Source organism: Chanodichthys erythropterus, chromosome 14, assembly GCF_024489055.1.
Source record: "Chanodichthys erythropterus isolate Z2021 chromosome 14, ASM2448905v1, whole genome shotgun sequence".
NCBI classification, from domain to species: domain Eukaryota; kingdom Metazoa; phylum Chordata; class Actinopteri; order Cypriniformes; family Xenocyprididae; genus Chanodichthys; species Chanodichthys erythropterus.
In genome coordinates, this window is record NC_090234.1 from 28715377 (window position 1) to 28740952 (window position 25576).

The 25576-nt window shown below is 35.7% G+C and overlaps 1 protein-coding gene across 7 annotated transcripts; it reads left to right on the plus strand.

Annotated features, from left to right (window-relative positions):
- Positions 1-1039: 1039 nt before the first annotated feature.
- On the plus strand, positions 1040-24480 carry armc8 (armadillo repeat containing 8). 7 transcript variants are annotated; one of them, XM_067409793.1, is made up of 23 exons: positions 1058-1113; positions 3600-3738; positions 3843-3919; positions 5441-5512; positions 6543-6685; positions 6765-6880; positions 6969-7061; positions 7283-7363; positions 8714-8789; positions 12002-12092; positions 12179-12239; positions 12332-12532; positions 12708-12803; positions 13375-13457; positions 14007-14088; positions 14169-14255; positions 16075-16167; positions 16254-16403; positions 16518-16613; positions 19893-19988; positions 20224-20317; positions 20594-20687; positions 22163-24479. In XM_067409793.1, exons 2-23 carry the CDS (start codon positions 3724-3726, stop codon positions 22194-22196), a joined length of 2031 nt encoding a protein of 676 aa, XP_067265894.1. In that variant the 5' UTR covers positions 1058-1113; positions 3600-3723; the 3' UTR covers positions 22197-24479. The 7 variants fall into 7 exon arrangements, with proteins under 7 accessions (XP_067265890.1, XP_067265893.1, XP_067265892.1 ...); XM_067409796.1 differs by having other exon boundaries at positions 1060-1113; positions 3600-3705; XM_067409789.1 differs by lacking the exon at positions 3600-3738 and having other exon boundaries at positions 1040-1113; positions 22163-24480.
- The last annotated feature ends 1096 nt before the right edge of the window (positions 24481-25576 follow it).

A 25576-nucleotide genomic window follows, 5' to 3' on the forward strand; every position in this document is an offset into this window, starting at 1 on the left:
CCAAATGCATTTTTTATTTTTCATCCACACTTTCCGTAATTTATATTCGTTCTTCATTTTATACTTGTAAAAGCAATATAAAAACAGTAAATTATGGAGGTATATGTGGAACAGCGATACAACATTTATTATAATAATGTTGTTTGTATAAGAATGAACTAATAATAATATTAATTTTAGATTAAAATAAGGGTAGAACGCAGGTAAAATTTAATTACATTGTATTAACTGCACCAGTAGCACCAGACACTGACTAAAAAACTGCTGTATCATCTACTCTTCAGTGACTTCCTAAATGTTCTTACTGTCTATTATTATTATTCAACCCAATAATTTTATGCTACTGAAGCACTCTGAATTTGAAACTGTGGAAAGTGCAGCCAGGTGCTTTGTCACATGGTATATGTTACTTTTCATAGCGATGTTCGGAGTGGGCCAATCAAATCCACTTGTGTTTAATAAACAAACTTTTTTTTTGTAATCAATTCAAATTGTTCTGCTGAACTGAATGGTATTTTTTATTTAAAGTACAAATAATTTAAATTAACTAATAGGAAATTATCCTTTTTTAGTGCACAAATGTCTACGGTAAGATGTTCCAAAAATCGTGTTGAAAAGGCTGAAAGAAGTATGCGGCTTTTTGAGCCACCAAGTGACTTTCTAGGAAGAGGTTTGTCTCTCATTGTAACCACAATTTTTTTTTTTTTAATTTAATTTATTAATTTAAAGTTAATTATTAATAGTTGAGTTATGCATACTAGTATGAGTGATTAATTATTGTTATTATTTAATTTAAGCATAGCATTTCTTTAATTATTAAAGAAATGATTTTCCTTGATTTTTAAACATTTCTTATTTTTTTATTTTATTTTACTTTTATTGATTTATTTTTTTACGTTTATTATAAATACTATTTAAATAGATAGGCAGTAACATTTGACACGAAGTGGTGTGGAAAGTGCTGGACTGCTGATTTAAGTTTGGGGAGAAAGTGCTGCTGTAAATATTCCGCTGATTGAGCTGTGTTTGTGTGGAAAGTGCCGCTGTGAATGTTCCGCTGAGTGAATGATGGCGTGCCTGCTGGAGGCCCCTTTACGCATCAGCGTGTTATCCGTGAGTCTCTTTGATTATACCAATTAAAACCTCACGTTTTCACTTCAGGATCACTCAGATATACACTAGACACATTAGATAGACTTTAGCGAGTGATCTTAAATGAAACGGTCTGGGGGTTTTTATAAGTGCTTGTGTGTTTATGTGGGCTAACAGCAGATCTGGATGTGCTCAGAGCTGTCAAATCAAAGTTATATTTAGTTTTCAGTCTATATTTAGAGCTGAGGCTCCAAAAACAAAAACAAACCTGCTTGATATTATCTGATGTAGTGGTTAAATGATGATATGATGGGCAAATGTAGTGGTAACGCCCCCCTTTTGACAGCCCTGTAGTTCTGTCCTGTCCTGTATGTTGACACATGTTGATCTACCCTCACTGTGGTGCTACCCAAGTACTGTATTAGATGTTAATACACTAGTAATGTGATGTATAGTATTTTACTGAATTATTACCAATTTCATCTGCCCCGGTATTTACATTAATACTTTGAATGGTAATGTGCTCCTCTGATGTAATCAAACCAGTAGAGTGATATTGTTAAAGCTTTAACCCTTTGTTATGTTATAAAGTAGAAATGCTGTTTTCAGAAATGTTAACTGTTAGTAAATGAACACTGTTTCTGTTCAGAAGTCTATTTGATCATCTGATTTATTGCATTTATTCATGTTTTACACCTGAGGTCTCGGACACCCTTTGTAAAGTATGTGTATGTCTGTATGTGCATTTATTTATTTTTTAGGTTTAAAAAATATCTAAATTATAATTTTAAAAATAATCTTATGTGCTTCTTAATATTTGTGATTGTAGTTGTGCTTCTCTATAAGCTTGTATTTGTTAGTATATTAAAGACACAATATTTAAGATTTTTGGATTCAAATATCCAAAAACCACAAAAACAATGTTATATATTTTGTAGACTTGAGTACTTATATTATTCCAAATGTTTAAATCCATAGAGGTCGGCAATTTTAACCAGTGTCATTGCATTACATAACTTTCAACACACTCAAACATATTTTAGTATGATTGTTGTGACCAAGTAAAACAGCGCTGTGTTACCTCAGTTTTAATTAGTCAAATAAAGTGACCTGCTGTATGAGTACTAATTCAGCACTTCCGGCTATTTCATTAGAATGAAATAAAATAATGTGATTTTAAGTGATCAAACATAACTGTAACAAAGTTCAGGGAAGGAGGAGGTGGAAACTGGCGAACGGTAAACTTAACTTTAATCGTATAATAGACATAAACGACAAAACAAAAGGAACAGCAGTGGTCGACTACAGCATATAAGCATAATTAAAGCTCCGAAGCTCCTCCATAGGACTTGAGACCGGTGTGTCAGGCAGGTGTCTCTCTTTAGCATTCGTTCCACCAGCCTTGTTCCGCTCCCACAGCTCTCGGCCTACTTCATGTCACAGTAATGTTAATAAATATACATTATCTCATCCATGAACATGATTTCTGCCTGAGTCTCTTCGGATTGCTTTCCATTGGCTGTGGAGGTGAAGACAACAACTCCCATGATTCCACGCTCATTCACGGCGTCATCAAGCTACTCCTTTGTTATTATTTTGAATAAGTGACCTCTAGCGGCGAATATCACATACTCTGACTTTAACTTTCCTGCATCATAGTGAGAATCACCAATGAAACAAGATGAGTTTAGCACTGCATACAGATCTTATTTCAGTAAATGTCAAAAACATTAATTGTGTTATGTAAGATTTGCAACTTAATTGTTTAAGTAATGACCGCTACATAATTCTTTAGGACTGGGTAATACTGTAAAGTAATAATTATCTCAAATCATTCAAATGCTTTGTTGAAATTAATTTGTGTTTGAACAGGTTATATGCATTGAATCACTTTTTATCATGTTGCAGGTCAATTTGGCCAATTTATATTTTTGAGTTGACAGAAATACTAGTTAACCTATGATGTCTTTCCTGAATTGTTTTCTGAATTTTTATGGTCATGAAAATGCCTGCAAAATATCAACACTATGATGTGTTGTGGAATGCGTGTACAAAATTTATATTGCTATTATGATCTTTGCACATATTTCATTGTTAGAGGCAGCTGAAAAAAAAAAAAAATAATATATATATATATATGTATATGTTTTAAACACGTTCTCTTGTTTATTTTTTAATTTATTTTTTTTCTATTTTAATTATAGTGTGATTTTTGGTGAATTGTATTGAATCCAATTTGAATCCAATTTGTATTGAATCCAATTTTTATTTTTTTTCTATTTTAATTATAGTGTGATTTTTGGTGAATTGTATTGAATCCAATTTGGGTCAGATTCTCCATAAAAATCGTTCTCAGAACATAATACAAGAGTTAAAATCAATGTGAAATTCTATAGTTCATCTGTCAATGTGATGTTTTGAAGCATGAAATGACATTTATAGCAGTGCAAGGCAAGCTGATTGCACAGATTCTTTGGTGTATTTGGGGTGACCCATCATTCCCACAGAGCATAATCCCACTTTTCTCTGGCCTGAAATTGCCGTCTCTACACGAGTGAGCTGCAAGCAGGTCTCTGCTCTCCTTCTAGAGACTTCCACCAACAGCCGGCGACTGTAAGGATAAACAGACTGATGTATTGTGACCCTGTGAGCTGGAGAGGTGGCTATGGGGCGAGAATGAGGGTGTTGTGATGCCTCAGATGGGATGAGTTTGCTGAATCATCTTTGTGCTGTCGTTTGTCACTATGCAGGAAGTCACAGCCACGAGTCGCCACTATGTTGACCGGCTTTTCGATCCTGACCCACAGAACGTGCTGCAGGGAGTCATGTGAGTACTCAACCATATGTCTTTCCTCTGCGTGAGCGATCTGATCTGTGTTACAGTTCACCGTGCTAACTTTTCTGAGAGCTAAAGATGAGGTTGTCACCATCGGAGGTTGTTTTTAGTCCTCAGGGAGCAAAAGTTTTTTTGTTTGTTTCATGTAAGACGTTGTGAAGCGCCGTACTTGCGTGTTTATGTGAGTGCGCCTGGGTAGCTGCAACTTGGGTCTCTTCATCTTTATTTTTAACTCCAGCTCTGGTTACTGTTAGCTTGACGTTTCTCGACTGCCATCGCCATACTTTTCCTCAGATATAAATCCTCCATCAGAGCAGACATCAACCTATATTTTAAAGTAGCTTTTATTTTTATAATTTCAGTTTTAATTTTCATATAAGTTTTAGTATTTTTGTGCTTATGTTCCTATTTAGCTTTCTTTTTTTCTTTTCTTTTTTTTAGTTAGCTGCTAAGGTTTTTCTCCCTTTTTCATTTCCTGACAAAAGCTTTTTAGTACAATGCAACATAATGAAGAGCAAATGAAGCACATTAAGTTTGTAATTGATGCTTTATCTTTGTATCTATTATGACTTTATGGTGCCATTCATGTGCACTCAACTTTCAAATTAATCATTTTGACATGACTTCAATGCTGCATAAGATTATTTTGACTATATGGTTACATTTGTTAATCATTTGAATTTGAGCAACAATCCTTGCCAAATATTCACTCATTTGACTGTTTTTTTTAATATATAAAGTGACAGGCTTACATGATCAATCCTCTTTTCATTCTTAGTAGCAGAACAATATTGATAAAATGCATCGATAATGTGCATATCATTGTCTTTAATTTTTGTGCAAAAATAAATATCACATTTTTTACTGCATCTGCATTTTATTCAGACCAGAATCACTTTGTGTCACAATTACAAAGCCCATACTTGTGAAGTTGAAACTTTACAGGTGAACTTGAATGTGGCTACATTACCTGTACATGCTGTAAGTGAACTGAATGATGCATGAAATATCTGCTGGGAGGGTGTTACTGTTTGCTCTGTCATTATCAGCTTCTATAATCCTCAGATCATTCAAATACACACTAACTGTATATGTAGGCATTTGATGTCCAACAAAGACATCAGTGTCCTCTACTTTAGCAGTTTTAAACATGTATCCAATTCTTGTGTAATTATTATACATGCAGTTTCCATTTTAATTAAAAGACAACATGTAATATTTGTACAAATTGCTAAAAACAAATTCTCACACTGAAGCACTATATAAGTGAACTTCAAAAAAGCAAAAAATTATAAAACAAAATGTGTCAAATCTATTTTATTCATACACTACCGTTAAGACGTTTGGGGTTGTATGATTTTTTAATGTAATGAAAGAAGTTTATAATGCTAACCAAAGAGCACAAAACAAATACAGGAAAACAGCAATATTGTTAAATGTTAGTACAATTTTAAAATAACAGTTTTTATTTCTACAAGAAACTTTTTTTTTTTATCATTTCTGTATTGACAGTGACATGAAGAATGCTGTCATTGGAAACAACAAACAGAAGGCCAACCTGATTGTGCTGGGAGCCGTGCCAAGGTAGGTCCACCCCTTTAAACTGAAGCATCATAGCTTTAGTTAATTTATCCAGTTTTACTTGTCTATGTGATTGTAGCTGAAATTTACTGTGTGGTCCAAAAGTCTGATATTAGATTCAAAATCTCGGATTCAAAATCTGTAAATAAACATCTAAAAAATCTAAAAAGTTCTAGAATTTTAGAAATTTCACATCACCATGAAATCAAAAATTGACAATTCCTTTTTTTTTATAGAATATTGCGGTATTTATTATGAAAAATGTATCTTGTGCACATCATTATTATTTTTTTTAATTCATGTGCCATCATTATGAAAAATAACTTATCTTCCTTCTAGCAATGTCATCTCTTCTGTTAATGTGTTTACTGGCCTGAGGGCGGAACAGCCTGTCACTCACATGACGTCATAGCAATAGCAAACCACAAGCATCCCAATGGACAAAAAAGTCCCTCCCTACATTTTTTTCTTGTTCGAGAAGCTGTTTCACTCTGATATGTCACAATAGGGGGAAAAAAATACTGTTACAACTTCCGTTTCATGAAGACTTTAAGACAATCTCAGTTATGATCTAGTGTGACAGCCCTTTAAAGTCGTCATGAAACAGAAGTTGTGATAGTCTTTTCTTCCCTATTATAACTTATATCCAAGTGAAATGCCTTCTCGAACAAGAAAAAAAATCAAGCACATGGCTTGATCTTGTCCACCGGGAATTGGGTGAATCTTTGATCATTGAGGTTTGCTATTGATCTCATGTGAGTGACTGGTTGTCCTGTCAACAGAAGAGAGAAGATGCTGCAAGAGGAAGGTGAAGTTATTTTGATTAAAAATTACGAGGGCACATGATTTAAAAAAAAGTCATAGTGACTTTAAGATACAGAAAAAGTGTTAATTTTGATGTTTTATATGCTAATCACTGGCTCTTATGGTGTTGTTGATGATGACAAGGTTTTGTTTGTTTGTGTGTGTGTGTGTGTGTGTGTGTGTGTGTGTGTGTGTGTGTGTGTGTGTGTGTGTGTGTGTGTGTGTGTAGACTCCTGTATCTTCTCCAGCAGAGCTCCTCCAGTCTGGAGCTGAGGACTGAGTGTGCGGTCGTGTTGGGCAGTTTGGCTATGGGCACCGAGAACAACATCAAGTCCCTGGTGGACTGTCACATCATCCCAGCCCTGCTGCAAGGTTCTTGCTCTTTCTCCCCTCTGTCTTTTTCTCTCTTGAAATCCATTCTGATTTCTGCTATATATTTTTATTTGGAAAGTGTTTTGTGATTCTGCAGGTCTCTTGTGTACTGATCTGATCTTCATCGAGGCATGTCTGCGCTGTTTAAGAACCGTTTTCATCAGTCCAGTCACCCCAGTGCAGCTGCTCTACACAGTAAGATGTCTCGCATGTTTCCCTTTCTGAAATTACATATGTACATGCATGAACAGAAGTGTGATCAACATGTTTTTATTTGCATCAGGACCCTACTGTGATCCCCCACCTCATGTCATTACTGAGTCGGTCACAGCACACACAGGAATACATCACGCAAATCTTCGCCCACTGCTGCAAGGTAACACACGCAACTCTGTGCATCACACAGTAAATATGCATTTATTCAGATTTATAAAGAAAAAAAATCGTTTCAGCTCTAAATTGCGATTGGATTAGCCACATATAATAGGACACATCTACGGCCACTCGTCAAACTGTAAAGCGGTTGGCAGTTTAGGCTTCTTGGCCTAAATTTTATTTTGCCTCTTGAAAAATGTGTTGAAAAATTTGTGTGTCCAGACTCCAGAACATCAGACGGTGTTGTTCAACCACGGTGCCATCCAGAACATTGCTCCACTCCTCATCTCTCCCTCCTATAAGGTATGAAATGGAACAGAATGGCTTTTCCATTCGTTTTTATACATGTTGGGTATTTGTAAGGGATAATCCATGTCTAATTGTGCATTAAATGATTTAATGTACGACATAGAGGCAAAGAACTGCCTGGCGTGAAGCGTTCAAATAGTTTAAATCAGACACAGAGATAAAGTAGTGTGGTAAGGTAGTGTTTATTTGATTGAATTATAACATTTATTTGGATGAATTAGCCTAACGAGAGAGATTGAAAGAGATATCGAGAGAGAGAGAGAGAGACAGGGAGGGATGTGCGTGTGAATTACCTCCATCTGTGTTGCATCTCTCTATTATCAATGAAGCTGTGAATGAAAGTAATGAAGTTTAATTACTTCAAAAACAGCGATGTTACAACCTCCTTGCTAAGTAATATAAAATAGCGATTCAGTAGTTTATTTTTTAATAAAAGTCACAGGGCAGCATTGACAACAATATTCTCTCTCTGTGTGCGCGCATAGCGTGATCTCTGATCTCTGTGTGCGCTTCAATGAAATTTGCGCATTAATACAGAATGGTGAATAAACTGACTTGGAACTACCTGTCCATTAAATGGTTTCATTACACACCTTCCACCATCAGAATTGAGTATTCAGACAGACCATGGTATAACGATTAAAGGTGCCGTAGAACGTCTATGTAATAGATGTAATATAAGTCTAAGGTGTCCCCTGAAGGTGTCTGTGAAGTTTCAGCTTTTTATTCATTTTTTTTAACTGCCTATTTTGGTAAATATAAATATGAGCCGATTTAGGCTGCGGCCCCTTTAAATGCTCACGCTCTCTGCCCACAGAGATCGCACTTGCCTTAAACAGTGCATAAACAAAGTTCACACAGCTAATATAACCCTCAAAATGGATCTTTACAGAGTGTTCATCATGCAACATGTCTAATCGCATAAGTATAGTATTTATTTGGATTTTTACATTTGATTCTGAATGAGTTTGATGGTGCTCCATGGCTAAAGCTAACAATACACACTATTGGAGAGATTTATAAAGAATGAAGTTGTGTTTATGAATTATACAGACTGCAAGTGTTTAAAAATGAAAATAACCACAGTCTTGTCTCCGTGAATACAGTAAGAAACAATGGTAACTTTAACCACATTTAACAGTACATTAGCAACATGCTAACAAAACATTTAGAAAGACAATTCACAAATATCACTAAAAATATCATGATATCATGGATCATGTCAGTTATTATCGCTCCATCTGGCATTTTTCGCTGTTTCGCTGTACTGAACTCTTGTTATTTAACTATGCCAAGATAAATTACATTTTTAATTCTAGGGCACCTTTAATAATCTCTCCGCAGGTACGGATGCAGGCGTTAAAGTGTTTCTCAGTCTTGGCCTATGAGAACGCTCAGGTCTCCATGACACTGGTGAATGGTGAGAACCCACTTCCTGTCATCATTTGATCACCTCTTATTTGGTCCTCCTGGCTGTAGTCAGTGTTTTCATAATAACTTAATCACTGTTCAGTAAAAAAAAAAGCATATAGTACAATGTTAGTTTTTTGGAAGAAAAAAAAAATGCCATTCAGAATCTCTTCTGCAGATGCCACAAGGCAGTGTAATAGCAATGTGTGATAGTGTTTTTTCCTTCCAAAAAACTCACTACATCTCTGTTACCATGGAAATCCTTTCAAGAAGAGTTGTGAACGTTTTATTAGCAAGTGGAGGCTAGCTGTTTAACATGATCTATTATTAGAAAGCTACTACACTAGACTCCTGTTGAAATGTTTGTGATCAGTAAGATTTGTTTTTTGATGGAAATAATTTTATTCAGCAAGGATGCATTCGATCAAATGGGACAGTTTTAAATTGTTGCAAAAGATTTTTATTTTAAATAAATTCTGTTATTTTGAACTTTCTATTCATCAAACAATACTGAAAAAATCATGTTTTCCACAAAAATATTAAGCAGCACAAATGTTTTCAACATTGATAAAAATAAATGTTTCTTGAGTAACAAAACTTGCATATTAGAATGATTTTTGAAGGATCATGTGACACTGAAGACTGGAGTAATGATGCTGAAATTTCAGCTTTGACATCACAGGAATAAGTTACATTTTAAAGTACAGTACAGTCCAAAAGTTTGCACCACTAAGATTTTTAATGTTTTTAAAAGAAGTTTCATCTGCTCACCAAGGCTACATTTATCTAATTAAAAATACAGTAAAAACAGTAATATTGTGAAATATTATTACAAGTTTTCTATTTGAATATATTTCACAAAGTAATTTATTCCTGTGATGGCAAAGCTGAATTTTCAGCATCATAACTCCAGTCTTCAGTGTCACATGATCCTTCAGAAATCATTCTAATATGCTGATCTGCTGCTCAAGAAAAATTTCATGTGTACAATTGTACAAAATATTTGTGTACAATATTTTTTTTGATGAATAGAAAGTTCAAAAGAACAGTGTTTATCTGAAATCTAATCTTTTGTAACATTATAAATGTCTTTACTGCCACTTTTGATTGATTTAATGCATCCTTGCTGAATAAAAGTATTAATTTCTTTAATTTCTTTTCAAAAAAATAAAAATTCTTACTGACCCCAAACTTTTGAACGGTAGTGTATAATGCTACAGAAGCTTTGTATTTCAGATAAATGCTGTTCTTTTGAACTTTCTATTCATCAAGGAATCCTGAAAAAAAAAAAAAAAAGTACACAACTGTTTTCAACATTGAAAATAATCATAAATGTTTATTGAGCAGCAAATCAGCATATTAGAATGATTTCTGAAGGATCATGTGACACTGAAGACTGGAGTAACGATGCTGAAAATTCAGCTTTGCATCACAGGAATAAATTACTTTGTCAAATATATTTAAATAGTACACAGTTATTTTAAATTGTAATAATATTTCACAATATTACTGTTTTTACTGTATTTTTAATTAAATAAATGTAGTCTTGGTGAGCAGACGAAACTTCAATCTTAGTGGTTCCAAACTTTTGGACTGTACTGTATATCAAAATAGAAAATAGTTATTTTAAATTGTAATCATATTTCTCAATATTACTGTTTCACTGTTTTTGATCAAATAAATGCAGCCTTGGTGAGCAGAAGAGACTTCTTTCAAAAACATTAAAACATCTTACTGACCCTAAACATTTGAATGATAATGTACCTTAAAGGGTTAGTTCACCCCAAAAAAAAAAAAAGAAAATAATGTAATTTATTTTTCACTCTCATGTCATTCTAAACCCGTAAGTCCTTCGTTAATCTTCGAAACACAAATTAAGATATTTTTAAAAAATAAAAAAACGATGGCTCAGTGAGGCCTGCATTGACAGCAAGTTAATTTACAATTTCAGATGGCCAGAAAGCTACTAAAGATATATTTAAAATGGTCCATGTGACTACAGTGGTTCAACCTTAATATTATGAAGAGACAAGAATACTTTTTGTGCGCCAAAAAACGAAATAATAACTTTATTCAACAATATCTAGTGATGGGCGATTTCAAAACACTGCTTCATGAAGCTTCGAAGCTTTACGAATCTTTTGTTTTGAATCAGTGGTTCAGAGCGTGAAAGTCAAGTGATTTCAGTAAACGAGGCTTCGTTATGTCATAAGTGTTTCGAAATTTCAACAGTTCACGTGAGTTTGGTAGTATGATACACACTCCGAACCACTGATTCGTTGAATAAAGTCATTATTTTGTTTTTATGGCGCACCAAAAATATTCTCGTCGCTTCATAACATTAAGGTTGAACCATTGTAGTCACATGAACTGTTTTAAATATATCTTTAGCACTTTTCTAGGCATTTGAAAGTGTAAATTAACTTTCTGGCAATGCAGGCCTCACTGAGCCTTCAGATTTTATCAAAAATATCTTAATTTGTGTTCTGAAGATGAACAAAGGTCTTACGGGTGAGTAATTAATGACAGAATGTTCATTTTTGGGTGAATTAACCCTTTAAAGGCAAGCTCACACTACACCACTTTTGGCTGGAGTTTGCTGTCGCAGACAGATTTCTAAGGTCTGCTACAAACCCTCTGGATCACCGATGCTCGTTAAGAATGAGCAGGCCAGTGACGTGATCTGAGCAGTCACAGGCGCTGCGATATTTTCAAACCTGTTTAATATTATCGCCACATGATCTTGTAGTGTGTGCAATGCAATGACCAGTATAGATGGTATAAACTGAATGTTGTTTCTGAATGTTTTTTGCTGATGGTCGGGACTGCCTCTTGGCCTTTTAGTTTGTGCACCTCGTCAGCATTGTGTTGTGAAGTATGTGCACTGCTATTACAAGACAACAACAGATGACAAGAAACCTTGTTGTGTAGTGTGAGCACCACAACAATACAGGTAGTCTTACAGTCCTGTAGTGTGAGCTTGCCCTTAGTTTATAGTGTAGTTTTAGAGCCTGAAAATCATCAGCAGTGTTTTCTCATAAGAAAATACATGAAAAAAACTGTTATGACATTATGTGCAATGCTCCTTTTTTCTGTGAATCATATGTTGTGATTATGTTTGGTTCAGGCTTTATTTAGGTTTCCTATATGTCTATAGAAAAAAATAATAAAATAATACTTCAACCTGCTGAAAAGCATGATTTTGTTGTATGTGTTTCTCAGTGCTTGTAGATGGTGAGCAGCTCTCTCAGGTTTTTGTTAGAATGATGCAAAGGGACAAACCCATCGAAATGCAGCTTACAGCCGCCAAATGGTGAGTGAATCTCATCCTGCAGGTTTTTTCTGAAAATACATGTGCAATGCCTTCAGTTTTACTCACTCGCGCTCTTTCTCTCTTAGTTTAACATACATGTGTCGAGCAGGAGCCATCAGGACAGACGACAGCTGTATTGTACTAAAGGTACCTTCAAAAAGCACCTACATTTATGTGATGAATGCAGATGTGTAACCACTGAGAGTGCACGGGAACTAGTTGTGCGTGTGTGTGGACAGACTCTGCCGTGCCTGGTCCGAATGTGCAGTAAAGAGCGGTTACTGGAGGAGAGGGTGGAGGGGGCTGAGACGCTGGCCTACCTGATGGAGCCGGACATAGAACTACAGCGGATCGCCAGCGTCACTGACCACCTCGTGTCTATGTTGGCTGACTACTTTAAATACCCGAGCTCCGTCAGCGCAATCACTGATATTAAGAGGGTAATTACACTCGCACATACACATATACACGCTTTTAAATTAGGACATACCAGAGACTTCTGTTGTTTTTATATAAAGCTAAGTATGAAGATTCCAATAGCAGGTGTATTCAGGTACATTTTGATTTTCCGTTAAAATGTAGACTCAGTTTAACTGATCGTCTGTCTTCCTGTAGTTGGACCATGACTTGAAACATGCACATGAGCTCCGACAAGCAGCTTTTAAACTCTATGCTTCACTGGGCTCCAATGACGAGGACATCAGGAAAAAGGTGAGATACCATGGGAGGCTTCTCGTCATGAATGTACTATGGCTGTCAAACGATTAATCATACAAAATAAAAGTTTGAGTTTGCATAATATATGTGCGAGTAATGTGTGTAAATAATATGTATATATAAATACACACAAATTAATGTATATATTTAAGAGAAATATGTTATTTATGTACAAACAATGTATTTATATATAATATAAATTATATAAAAATATAAATAAATACATATACTTGTAAATATTTCTCAAATATATACTGGATGTGTTTGTATTTATATATACATAATAATTACACACAGTACACCCACATATATTAGGCAAACTCAAACTTTTATTTTGTATGCGATTAATCACGATTAATCGTTTGACAGCCCTAAAATGTACTACCAAAATGGATATATTATATTATATTATATTATATTATATTATATTATATTATATTATATTATATTATATTATATTATATTATATTATATTATATTATATTATATTATATTATATTATATTATATTATATTATATTAATTTCCATTAATTTCCATTAATTTCCATTAATTTCCCACTACAGATTACAGAGACAGAAAACATGATGGACAGGATTGTTAGCGGCCTATCAGAATCTAGTATCAAAGTACGGTTAGCAGCAGTCAGGTATGATACACCTTTTCGCTTAACTGTTTTCTATTAAAAAAAAATAGGAGAACCAAAGTTCCATTGTACACTACCATTCAAATGTTTGGGGTCAGTAAGATGACTTTATATTCATCAAAAAAATAAATAAAAAAGTATCAAAGTTTACACAAAAATATAGCAGCACAACTGTTTTCAACATTGATAGTCATAAGAAGCATCAAATCAGTATATTAGAATGATTACTGAAGGATCATGTGACACTGAAGACTGGAGTAATAATGCAGAAAATGAGTTTTGGAATAAATTAAATTTTAAAAATATTTAAATAGAAAACAGTTATTTTAAATTTTAATAATTTTACCATATTACTGTTGTTACTGGAATTTTGTTCAAATAAATGCAGCTTTAGTGAGCATAAATTCTTACCGACCCCAAACATTTGAACAGTTGTGCAAATGTGAAATGTGTTTATTGTAAGGGCACAACAACTGGATATATAAACAATTCAAAGAATAAAATAAAGAAAAGAGGTTTTGGTTTCTCTTATTTCATTCAAATTTCTTCTAGATGTTTGCACAGTTTATCACGATCTGTACAACAGCTAAGGACGAGTTTCCACGATCATGCAGTATGGAAGCCACTAATGAAGGTATGATATTCAGATGATGTTGAGTTATAACTGAACGCTATTCAAACACTAACTGAATGCACATTTGTTTTTGAGGGTAGTTATTACAGAACGCACCAGACGAGGTGCTGGTCATGGCCTCTTCAACACTATGCAACCTGCTGCTGGAGTTTTCACCCAGCAAAGAGGTAAAGTACACACACTCTGTTGGGCTAAGCAATTATTAGCATTGCTTGCTAAGGCAGATTTCTAACAAAACACTGTTTGTTTATTGGTGTGTTTTAATTTTTTATAATTTAATAACAAAAAATTATCCGAGAATTCTTATTAAAGTGCCCCTATTATGCTATTTTAAAGGTTCCTAATGTTGTTTTGGAGGTCTCCTACAACTGGTTTACATGCATCGAAGGTCAAAAAACACTTTTATTTTCTCATAATATACATTGCACATCACATTTTCAATGATTCTCAAAGGACTTGTCAGAAAATTCAATTTCTGTAAATCCCTCTTTTCCGGGAGCCTGCTCTGCTCTGATTGGTCAGACGGCCCATTCTGTTGTGATCGGTCTACTGCTTACAGCAAGTGTCGGAAACAAAACACCCATTTCCAAAACTGAATTTCAACTCCGGAGGCTTCCTAAAGCTCAGTGATTGAACACACAGTAAAGACAGTAATGATCGCATCGATTTTACCATATCAATCCGAGCGCGATTGTCCGATGCTGAAACATTGCAAGAACTAGTTATTCAACCCGGGCCTCCATCGCAAGAATTAATTGAGCAGGACGTTTCCCAGTGATACGCTACTCAGTTTGTCATACATTATGAGATGTTGAATTCATCAGCATCAGCATTAACAATTATGTGTCCATGTCGGCGCCGATAGCCTAGTGGTTAGTGTGCCGACATATGGTGCAAATGCGTTCACGGCGACCCAAGTTCGTTTCTCGCCTCGAGGTCCTTTGCTGATCCCGCCCTCCTCTCTCCACCCAATGCTTTCCTGTCTGCACTCTACTGTCCTCTATGAATAAAGGCACAAAAAGCCCATAAATATAACTTTAAAGTCGGCATGAAATCAAAATTGACCCTGTTTACTTTGTTAGTGCATATTACTACTCTTGTGGTGAACAATTCATCCGTGCAAGTTCATACACAGAAAAAAAAATTGTTTGTCATGGTAATCTTTAATCAAAATCTGAAAAGTTACTTCTGGTCTGGAATGGCGTTCCTTCCCTGATGATGTCAGTTTGACGGCTTGGGTTGAAAACGTGTAAACCACTCCCCTGCAACCGTTAGTCAGCTATGAGTGAGAGATGGAGAGGAGGAGCGCTAAAGTAAAACACTGCCCTCTATTCAATATACCGTTTCACTTGGAAATGCGTCACAACACTGGAGAAAAGTCGTTTGCAACTTCCAGTTCACGGGGACTTTAGATCCCATTTAGACCTCATGAAGATTTAAGATGCAATCATCAAAAGGTTATACTGCTGTGATCATTTTAACCACTGACTCTTCACGTCCTTGTCCTTTGGAAGTGAGAATTTGCTTTTGCAGAGCAGAAAACAGCATTTTCTCGACATGTATACACAACACAAACCAGCTCAGCGTTTGAGGGTGGGTCAAAGTAGACATTGTTCACAGGCAGCCAACGAAGCCCAAAGGCTGGCATTATGCAAATGCATTACTGCGTTACATATGCAGGAATTCTTGGCGACTCATTTAGGCAGTTCAGAGTCAATTCTTTCTTTTGGGAGACAATAACTTTATCAGGCATTTTTGACTTTGCAGAACATTTACATTCACAAACAACTATATTACACACACTGCATGAAAGTAATATTCAAAAAGCATAATAGGGGCACTTTAACAGAAGACAGTAGAAAAACATTGTTGCTAATACTATTTAGTTACTTTGTCATAATTTAAAAGTAGAATTTTTCCATTAAATAGAATGAGAGTTATTCAGAGTGTAACTTTGAGTGTAACTGTGGATGTGTTTGTTCACAGCCCATCTTAGAGTCTGGGGTTATTGAGTTACTATGCAGCCTGACACAAAGTGACAGTCCAGCTCTGAGGGTCAACGGCATCTGGGCTCTCATGGTAAGACCAGCTGACTTCGGTCCTCACCAAAGGTTCAGTATGAAAACGGTATGTGTCATCAGAAACTGTAATGTGTGTTTGTGCAGAACATGGCCTTCCATGCAGATCAGAAAGTGAAGGTGGAGATAGTTAAAGCTCTGGGCACAGAACAGCTCTTTAGACTACTGTCTGATCCTGACACCAATGTGCTCATGAAAACATTGGGGCTGCTTCGAAACCTGCTCTCCAACCGGCCGGTAACACTCATAATATATATGCATACTTGCTCTGATATATTCTAACAAGATTATGGAATTTCTGAAACACACACACACAAACACACACTAATTGTCTTTCCCTGTCTTTGGTAGCATATAGACCAGATCATGAGCTCACATGGGAAGCAGATAATGCAAGCGGTCACGCTTATCCTGGAGGGAGAACACAGCATAGAGGTCAAAGAGCAGGTGAGTTACACAAACACACTGTACAATTTATAATAGTCCATTACGACTGTTGCTTGTCAGACTGTACAAACGTTATCCCTGCTGTAAGCCACACTGTGGGATCTTAGTTATTAAAGTCATTAAAGTAATAGTTTACACACAAATTCAATTTTTGTCATCATTTACTCTCCCTCAACTTATTCCAAACCTGTACTGTATGACTTTCTTTCTTCTGTTGAACACAAAAGAAGATATTCTGAAGAATGTTGGTAACCAGACAGTTGATGGTAGCCATTGACTTCCATAGTAGGAAAAATAAATACTATGGAAGTCAATGGCTACCATCAACTGTCTGGTTACCATCATTCTTCAGAATATCTTCTTTTGTGTTCAACAGAAGAAAGAAAGACATACAGTACAGGTTTGGAACAACTTGAGGGAGAGTAAATGATGACAAAATTGTCATTTCTGGGTGAACTATCCCTTTAAAACGCGTTGAAAATGGAAGCACACAAGAAGACTCGTCCGGAGTTCTACATCAATCCTTGACATGTTCAGTGATGTGAGCTGCACTTACATGCGGAGTAGAAATGGTGGATAACTACAAAATCACAAGAAACTGAAAAAAAAAAAAAAAAAAACGAAGACAGTGTTTGTGGAGCAAGTGGTGGTTTGTTGTTGTCACACTATTGCGTCATCAGGCTGATTTTACTGTCATCGTAGAAGTTATACTACTACAGGACTGTGCATCAAATCTTCTGACACTGACAGAATTTGAACACACTGGTCATTAATCGGCTGTCGGTGAACTAACAATCAATGACTTTTGGCCTAGGATCCGAGAAATCTTTTAGCATTCACAAAATGTGTCTCAGACCAAATTGTGGCCAAAATTGTACAATGTGAACCCAGCTTAAGAAGAGTGAGATTAGACACCGAGATGACAGTGTGCTCACTGGGTCTTACACATCTGACTAGTAAGTCTTCTCAAGCAAGTGTTATATTCCAGGCATTGTTAAAGGAATGTTCCTGGTTTTATACAAGATAAGGTTTAAGTTTATTCAGGGTGAATACAAAAATCCTTAAAGTGTTAGTCTTAAATTCACTTTTCAAAATGTAAAGCTATTCATCTTAAATGCCATAAAAAGTTTATTGTTATTGTAAAATTATTATTGTTATTAAAATACTCCTATTTTTACAATACAATAGTATTACTATAGTAATATTTCTTTATTGGTTTGTTTAATTTTTATAATTTTAGTAATAAAAAAATATGTTAATCACTCACCACTTACATTGGGTCTCATTCATGAAACACGAGCAGAACGACTTTTTGTGTAATCGTGTGTAAAGTGGTTCTGGCATAAATTTTCAGATTCATTAAAATGTTTGTATTTTCCAAAAGTTAGTTGGTACGAAAGAAATCTACACCTGCTCCCAACCACGCGTAAATAGTGCGTTTAACATCCGAACGTTTTGCTCATTAATAAGGCTGCATTTTAATTCACCTTAATAAGGTACATATTTACACAGCATTTTGAAAATATATTATATATAGTAATTACATATGTTTTTTCTTTTTACTTTTATTGTGAGAGCCTGTAATAGCGTCTGCAAACGGAGCACTTTAATCAAATAATTAATTGATTTCAATAGGCCTGGGCAAACTAATGGCCCCTTAATTGTTATGGAAATTATTTCCTATAAAATGGCCAAAATCCTTAGTTTGGTGTCATAATATGATGCCCATATATAGTTGTCAGTCGGATTTAATGGGCGGGATTTATGGTAATTGAGAATGAGCGTGCACGCGCGTCCCATTTATGACTGATTGGAATTCATTAACACACACACACATTTCACTAACGCTTCTGAGATTTACGAAGTATTTGTGAATCAGGAGGAGAGTTTTCGGGAAAGTCTCTTTACGTGCAAATCACTCACATATTCACTCGTATATTTACGAATGTTCCATGAATGAGACCCATCTTCTCCAAGAATTATTATTAAAGTGCCCCTATTATGCTATTTTAAAGGTTCCTAATTTTGTTTTGGAGGTCTCCTACAACTGGTTTACATGCTTCGCAGATCAAAAAACACTTGTATTTTCTCATAATATTCATTGCATCACCACATTTTTCAGTGATTCTCAAACAACTCATCAGAAGATTCAGTTTCTGTAAATCCCTCCTTTCCTAGAGCCTACTCTGCTTCGATTGGTCAGATGGCCCAGTCTGTTGTGCTTAAAGCACGTGTCGGAAACAAAACACCCGTTTCCATAACTGGAACTTCCTAAAGCTCAGCGATTGAACACACTGTAAAAGATGGCATCCATTTTACCATATCAATCTGAGCGTGAGTCCGATGATGAAATATTGGAAGAACTAGTTATTTAAGCCAAACTTCTATCACAAGGACGACTCGAGTAGGACGTTTCTCAGTGATACGCTACTCAGTTTGACGTTCATCATGAGTTGTTGCAACTGTAATTTATCACCATCAGCATTAACAAGTGTGTGTCCATCAACAAACCAATGTGTATATTTCTAATTTATTGCAGTGCACATGTGGGAACTGTATCATTGGCTGGCATTAGTTAGCCAGAGAACTACACAATACAAAACACAAAACCACATTGTTGTTGGCTACGTTGTTTTGAATGTGATACACTGTGGTGCTTTGCAAATATGCCAATATGTGTAAATACGCCGTGGCACATACATCAATTCTGAAAAATTTCACATGAATTTAAATGTTTTATTGTATGTGCAGATAAATATTGCTGTTTATTAACATTAATATAATGTTACATTTACACTACTGCTCTTTTTCTTTTTTTTTTTTTTTTTTTTTAAAGAATACTTTTATTCAGCAAGGATGCATCAAATTGGTCAAAAGTAGCAGTAAAGACATTTAAATATTACAATATTTCAAATTAATGCTGTTTGACTGAACTTTCTATTCATCAAAGAATCTTGAAAAAATGTACCATGGTTTCGACAAAAAAATTTGTTTTCAAAACTGTTTTCAACATTTTTTTACCTTTATCACCACCCATAATCTTTATTCATAGTTATGAATGGTGCTATCAATGACCTAATATAATTAGTTTTTTATTTTTTTCAATTTACAAGTTTAAAAGGTTATAAAAAGTCTTTTATTTCATTCCACACATGTAGATACCCTGCTTTTGACCCTGAAACTTTTGTTTAGGAGCATCCATTTTTAATAAAGAAGTCTAAAGGTGATTATTAAGTCTCCAAAGTTGATGCTTAACAATGCCTTTGGCATCTTTTGCAGACATTGTGCATATTGGCCAACATTGCTGACGGAAACACTGCCAAGGAACTCATTATGACCAATGACGACATGCTCCAAAAAATTAAATATTACATGGTCAGTGTATTGTCATTAGCTTATCTGGTTTCTCAGTCGTGGCCTTTGTTTTCAATGCTTCTTTGTTACGCTACTGTTTTTCTGTTCTTTTTAGCGTTTTTTATTCTTAATCGCTTGCCTTAGTCTCCTTGTACTGTTGTTTGTTTCCCCCTTGTCACTGTCCTTTGCTCCTGCCCCTTCTTTTCTTTCTCCAGCTGGATAATTAATTTGCTTCTCTTGCTTCTCTATGATTCAGGGTCACTCCAATGTGAAACTGCAGCTGGCTGCCACCTTCTGCATCTCTAACCTCATCTGGAATGAGGAGGATGGTGAGGAGCTCATGACACATGGTTTGTGGAGGCGTAGAAGGCTCAGATCAAAGCATGAGTTTTGTCAATGAAATTACAAACAAAAACATTTTAATATAATAAAAATGTATAAAATCTTAACGTCACCTTTGTCCTAAATATTTCCTGTTTGGAGGCTCTTAGAGAATAACAACAGAGCAGCATTGGAAATAAATTTTGTGAAGATTTACTTGTTGTTTATTCATATCTGTGTTGAATCGGATTCTTTGTATATTGTCAAGAATACAAGTTTCTGTTTTTTTTTTTGGCTTCTTCCAGGTTCACAAGAGAGACAAGACAAGCTAAGGGAGATGGGCTTCGTTGATATCTTACACAAACTCACCCAGGCGTCAGATCCCAACCTCTGTGAAAGGTGATGGACAGACTGGTGGTAGTTGTTTCATCTGTTGTACAGTCAAACCATAAAATATTCAGGCATTTTTGATATATTTTTACTAGGGGGTGCAGGACACTATAGTTAATTTATGTAAGTGAGGATAAACTGTGACATATTATACTAAAAAATTCTTCATACAGTGGACTAGCAGTAAAATTGATAAAGATTTGGAACCAAAAATTCTTTAGACACTTTGACCTGACCATGTTTTGCTTAAAGGGTTAGTTCACCCAAAAATGAAAATGATGTCATTAATGACTCACCCTCATGTCGTTCCAAACCCGTAAGACCTCCGTTCATCTTCGGAACACAATTTAAGATATTTTAGCTTTAGTCCGAGAGCTTTCTGTCCCTCCATTGAAAATGTATGTCTGTCCATGTCCAGAAAGGTAATAAAAACATCATCGAAGTAGTCCATGTGACATCAGTGGGTTAGTTAGAATTTTTTGAAGCATCGAAAATACATTTTGGTCCAAAAATATCAAAAACTACGACTTTATTCAGCATTGTCTTCTTTTCCGGGTCTGTTGTATATCCACTTTCACTCCACAGTGACGCTGCTTCTTCTTCTTTATTGTTTTACCCCGGTTGGCTTCCAGCTTATTGGTGCATTACCGCCCCCTTCTGCTCCGGACAGTGACGCTGATGACGTGTTATCTAGTGCGCCCGAGCTTCATTTACAGTCTGAGGGAGACGCACGCTGTATTCAAGCTATTCTACATCGTTTGTATTTTGGTATTGCTATATTTTTTAAAATGGTGCGTAGGTGTGCATGTCGCGGATGTCCTAATCACGTCACTCTCCGGAGCAGAAGGGGGCGGTAATGCACCAATAAGCTGGATGCCAACCGCCGTAAAACAGGAAAGAAGAAGAAGCAGCGTCACTGTGGAGTGAAAGCGGATATACAACAGACCCGGAAGAGAAGACAATGCTGAATAAAGTCGTAGTTTTGGTTATTTTTTTGGACCAAAATGTATTTGCGATGCTTCAAAAACTTCTAACTAACCCACTGATGTCACATGGACTACTTTGATGATGTTTTTATTACCTTTCTGGACACGGACAGTCTACCGTACATACATTTTCAATGGAGGGACAGAAAGTTCTCGGACTAAATCTAAAATATCTTAAACTGTGTTCAGAAGATGAACGGAGGTCTTACGGGTGTGGAACAACATGAGGGGGAGTCATTAATGACATAATTTTCATTTTTGGGTGAACTAACCCTTTAAGTGTTGCTGACATAATTAGGATTTATTTTTTTCTGACAGTTTAACTCTGAATTCTTGTCATATTTTATTTCCATTTTTTAAACTATAGTGAATAAACTGTATTAATAAATGAAATGTTCAAGGTGTCTGAATAAATTTTGGTTTGACTGTATGTTTTTTTTAGTTTTTTTTTTGGTCACAGTAATGACGTGACTGTTCACATCTCCCTCTTTCTGTCAGGGCAAAAACGGCGATGCAGCAGTATCTGGCATGACCTCGAAGGAAGGCACGCTACAGCCTCACTAACAATCTCTAGGAGGATCGCATCTCCTGTGTTTTTGTTTTAGATTTGAGTTTTTTTTGCTCTTCCTTTTTGTTTTGTTGCACAAGACACCTTTTGTTGTGGAGACCCTGAACAGCTTCGTAAATCAGAGACACGGTTGCCAGGGGGCCACAGCACATTTTGGGCTTTCAGCTACGTTGGCTTAGGATGTTTTCTGCTGAACTCTTGGAACTATTTTTTGTTGTTTTGTTTGTTTTTGGACTTAATGTGAAGGAAAAGTTCCTCAAAGTGTGTTGCAGCGCCACCTAGTGGATTGAGGCTTTGATGCTTTGGACTCCCTTTGGAGAAAGCTGACTGACCTCTCAGTGCTACGCTTATAGGATCTTAGTCTCCTCATTTATGGTTTGCTGACTTACTATTGATGATATTATTATAACAATAATTATATTATTATTTTAATTGGGACTTTGACACAAAGTTAAAAAAGACTGCTTGTTTTTGTTCTTTTTTTGTGGATACATACCTCGTAAATATATATAAATATAAATATATAAATATATTTTTTGGATTTTTAATTTACCCTTTCAGGTTGTTTTTTCCCTTTGTATTTTCCTCTCTGTAATATAGGCTAATGTGGGTATATTGGAGAGGCAGCATGTTGGGTCATATACCGAGACATTTCGTAGAAACCATCCAACCCCAAATAGAAGGTGAAACTTTGTTTGCTCTTTCCACAGTTTCTTCGTTTTCTCATTTTCACTCCCTTTATCTTCACACGAATCAGTCTCCTCATAACTCCCTCTTTTTGAAGCTCTATAGTGAATGTTTCCACTCAAATATATGCAGGCCTCTGCCATGGAGCAGCCCACTGGTTTGTGTGTTTTTTCCGGGGTCGGGAAGGGCTTTTTAGCGCAGAAGATGAGGCCTAGCAGTTATCGCATGCTTCAGAAATGTTGGACCTTGGTGCTCATGTGGGAAAAACCGGTTTGAATCCTGAATGCGGCCCTTATTTTCTGAAAAAAATGTCCTATCGTCTACTTTTCCTGTCTAAAAAAAGTAGGAGAAAAACCAAATGTATTTAATATATTATTACTCAAGTATTTAATTTAATTTTGTGATTTTTTTTTTTTAAAGAAAGTTTTTAATTAAAGGAGCACAGAAGTCTTTATTCTTATAAAACATCACCTTTTGTTTTATTATCCTGGTAAGTGTCTCTCGTAAAGCTCGTTACAGTTAATAAAATACATCTGGACCCCTGTTTGCCTTGGGCGTGCCGCCCATCCCCTCCCCCCATATATGCAGGCACATTCCTCATGCAAATTAATTGGACATGCAGGAAACCCCAGACCCCAAAATCCCTCAAAGCTCCTCCCATCCATATTCAGGCCCCCTGACCTAGGTACAGAAAATAGAAACCAGAGTATTCTATTGTGTTATAAACAACGTGACCCTTCCCTATTCAAGCAAGTACACGTTAGTCAGGGTGGACAGATGGCGCACACGTGCCATGGGTCCTCAGTAAACTGATAAAAACGAGATGATGTCCATCTGGTTCCAAGAGTGGTGCTAAATTATACAGCAACTATTGGAAAGAAATAACACTGGCTGCTCAGTTTAAGCCAGTCTGCTGCTGGTCATCAGATATATCAGAGATGCTGAGTTGATCTTCATTACTGAAATCCATAATCACACGGTCGTGAGAAACTAATTCAATTTGAGGTGTTCCATGGGCACCAGCTGCAAGAATCATCTGTGGAGTCTGTTCTTATCAGGATAGCAGGTAGATAAATACATACATACATACATAAAATCATTAAATAAATAGATCAGTGAAATAAAAGTGCAGTGCTTTCTACTGTGATACGACCAACAGCTTTTGAGAAGTATTGTGAACACTGAAAAATGGGGAGCGCTATAGTTTTTTTTTTTTCATATATATTTTATGAGAAGGCACGCTGGCAGGATGGCTAAAGCTGTGTGTATAGGTTTATTTCAGTTCATAAGGTGTCGTGCCAAGCTCTCAGGACCCTGCATGGGCTGTCCAGCATATGGCAAGCTGTCCTCTGTCATAGTCTGACAACAAAATATACTTAAAGTTTCACGTTACAATGACGCAGTTTCGCTTATTTCATCTGTTTAAGTCCTGTTTGTGGTATTGCGATGATTGTCTTTTGTATGCCTGTTGTGGTTTTTATTTTTATACATTTTTAAAGGAGATAGGAGTAAGCTTGGGCAATAGAACATGACTTGTTAGGCTACTATACTGTATGCTACAGCGCTTGTGGTTGTTTGCTGGGTCATAAATGAACACTTGCCAAGTGCAAATATAAGTAAACTGGCTTTGGCAAGTAAATGAAACGACCAGATGGCTGGTAATTCGGTTAGCAATTTTAACATGCATGATTTGAATTACATGTAAGAATGATAGTTTGAGCTTTTTTTTTTTTTTTTTTTTTTTTTTTAAACATGAGTGAAGGAATCCAATTACAAGTGAGAAATTGAACTTTTAACTAAATGGGAAATATACCATCAAAATTTTTATTTATTTATTTTTTATTTTCTTAGCTCCAGAAATGAGGTGGCACATTTGTGACATTCATACCACTGAAATGAATCCAAACGAACAAGAAAGTCAAGATGTTTTGTTGTTGTTGTTGTTGTTGTTTTGTTTTTGACGGGATGGGTGACGTTTCAAGAGTTTGGATTGATTGCGATACCGTGAGCGACGTAATGTCCTGTGCTGATTGCTCCAACTATACAAGGGACTAATAGCTAAATAAATCCATTGTGATAGGGAAAATATTTATAGAATTTTTAAGTAAGTGATGAAAAATATATTTTTCATGGCTGGTAAAAAAAAAATATTTCTAGCAGGAATCAATTACCACATGAATTGTCCCAATTTATATATGCAGGTGTTGCAAAAATACATGTGGACCCTTGCTGTATACGTGTATGTGTGTGTGTGTGTGAGGGAAGTACAGTATTACTTTCTGCTTACTCGAGAACATACTTGTTTTGACTGAATATAATGAAAAAATCTATAAACTGACCAAATTTGATCATTTTCCAGAAGTGGAGGACAGGCATTTCCCAAGGTCTCCATTCTGACTAAATATGCAACCCCTAGTTCTGGCTAGTGAATGTGTTAACTGTCCTAGGACAGTCTGGAGGAAACAAACGAATTATGGAAAATGTGACAGCTTCATTCATTTACCAAGTCTGAAAATTTAAATATGAACTTGATTCATAAGGTGGCTAATTTGTAGAGTAAAAACATTTTGATAATACAGAGATAAGAAACACCACCTGACAATTTCTGTATTCTGTGCATGATTAGTGCACAGCCATGCAAGTTTATCAGTGCACTT

Bases quoted from the DNA above. Each gene is read 5' to 3' on its own strand.
- armc8 (XM_067409789.1), top strand. From the start codon at position 1,066: ATGATGGCGTGCCTGCTGGAGGCCCCTTTACGCATCAGCGTGTTATCC. The intron at 3,920-5,440 runs GTGAGTACTCAA...CTGTATTGACAG, and splicing joins AACGTGCTGCAGGGAGTCAT to TGACATGAAGAATGCTGTCA. The intron at 16,404-16,517 runs GTAACACTCATA...TGTCTTTGGTAG, and splicing joins ACCTGCTCTCCAACCGGCCG to CATATAGACCAGATCATGAG.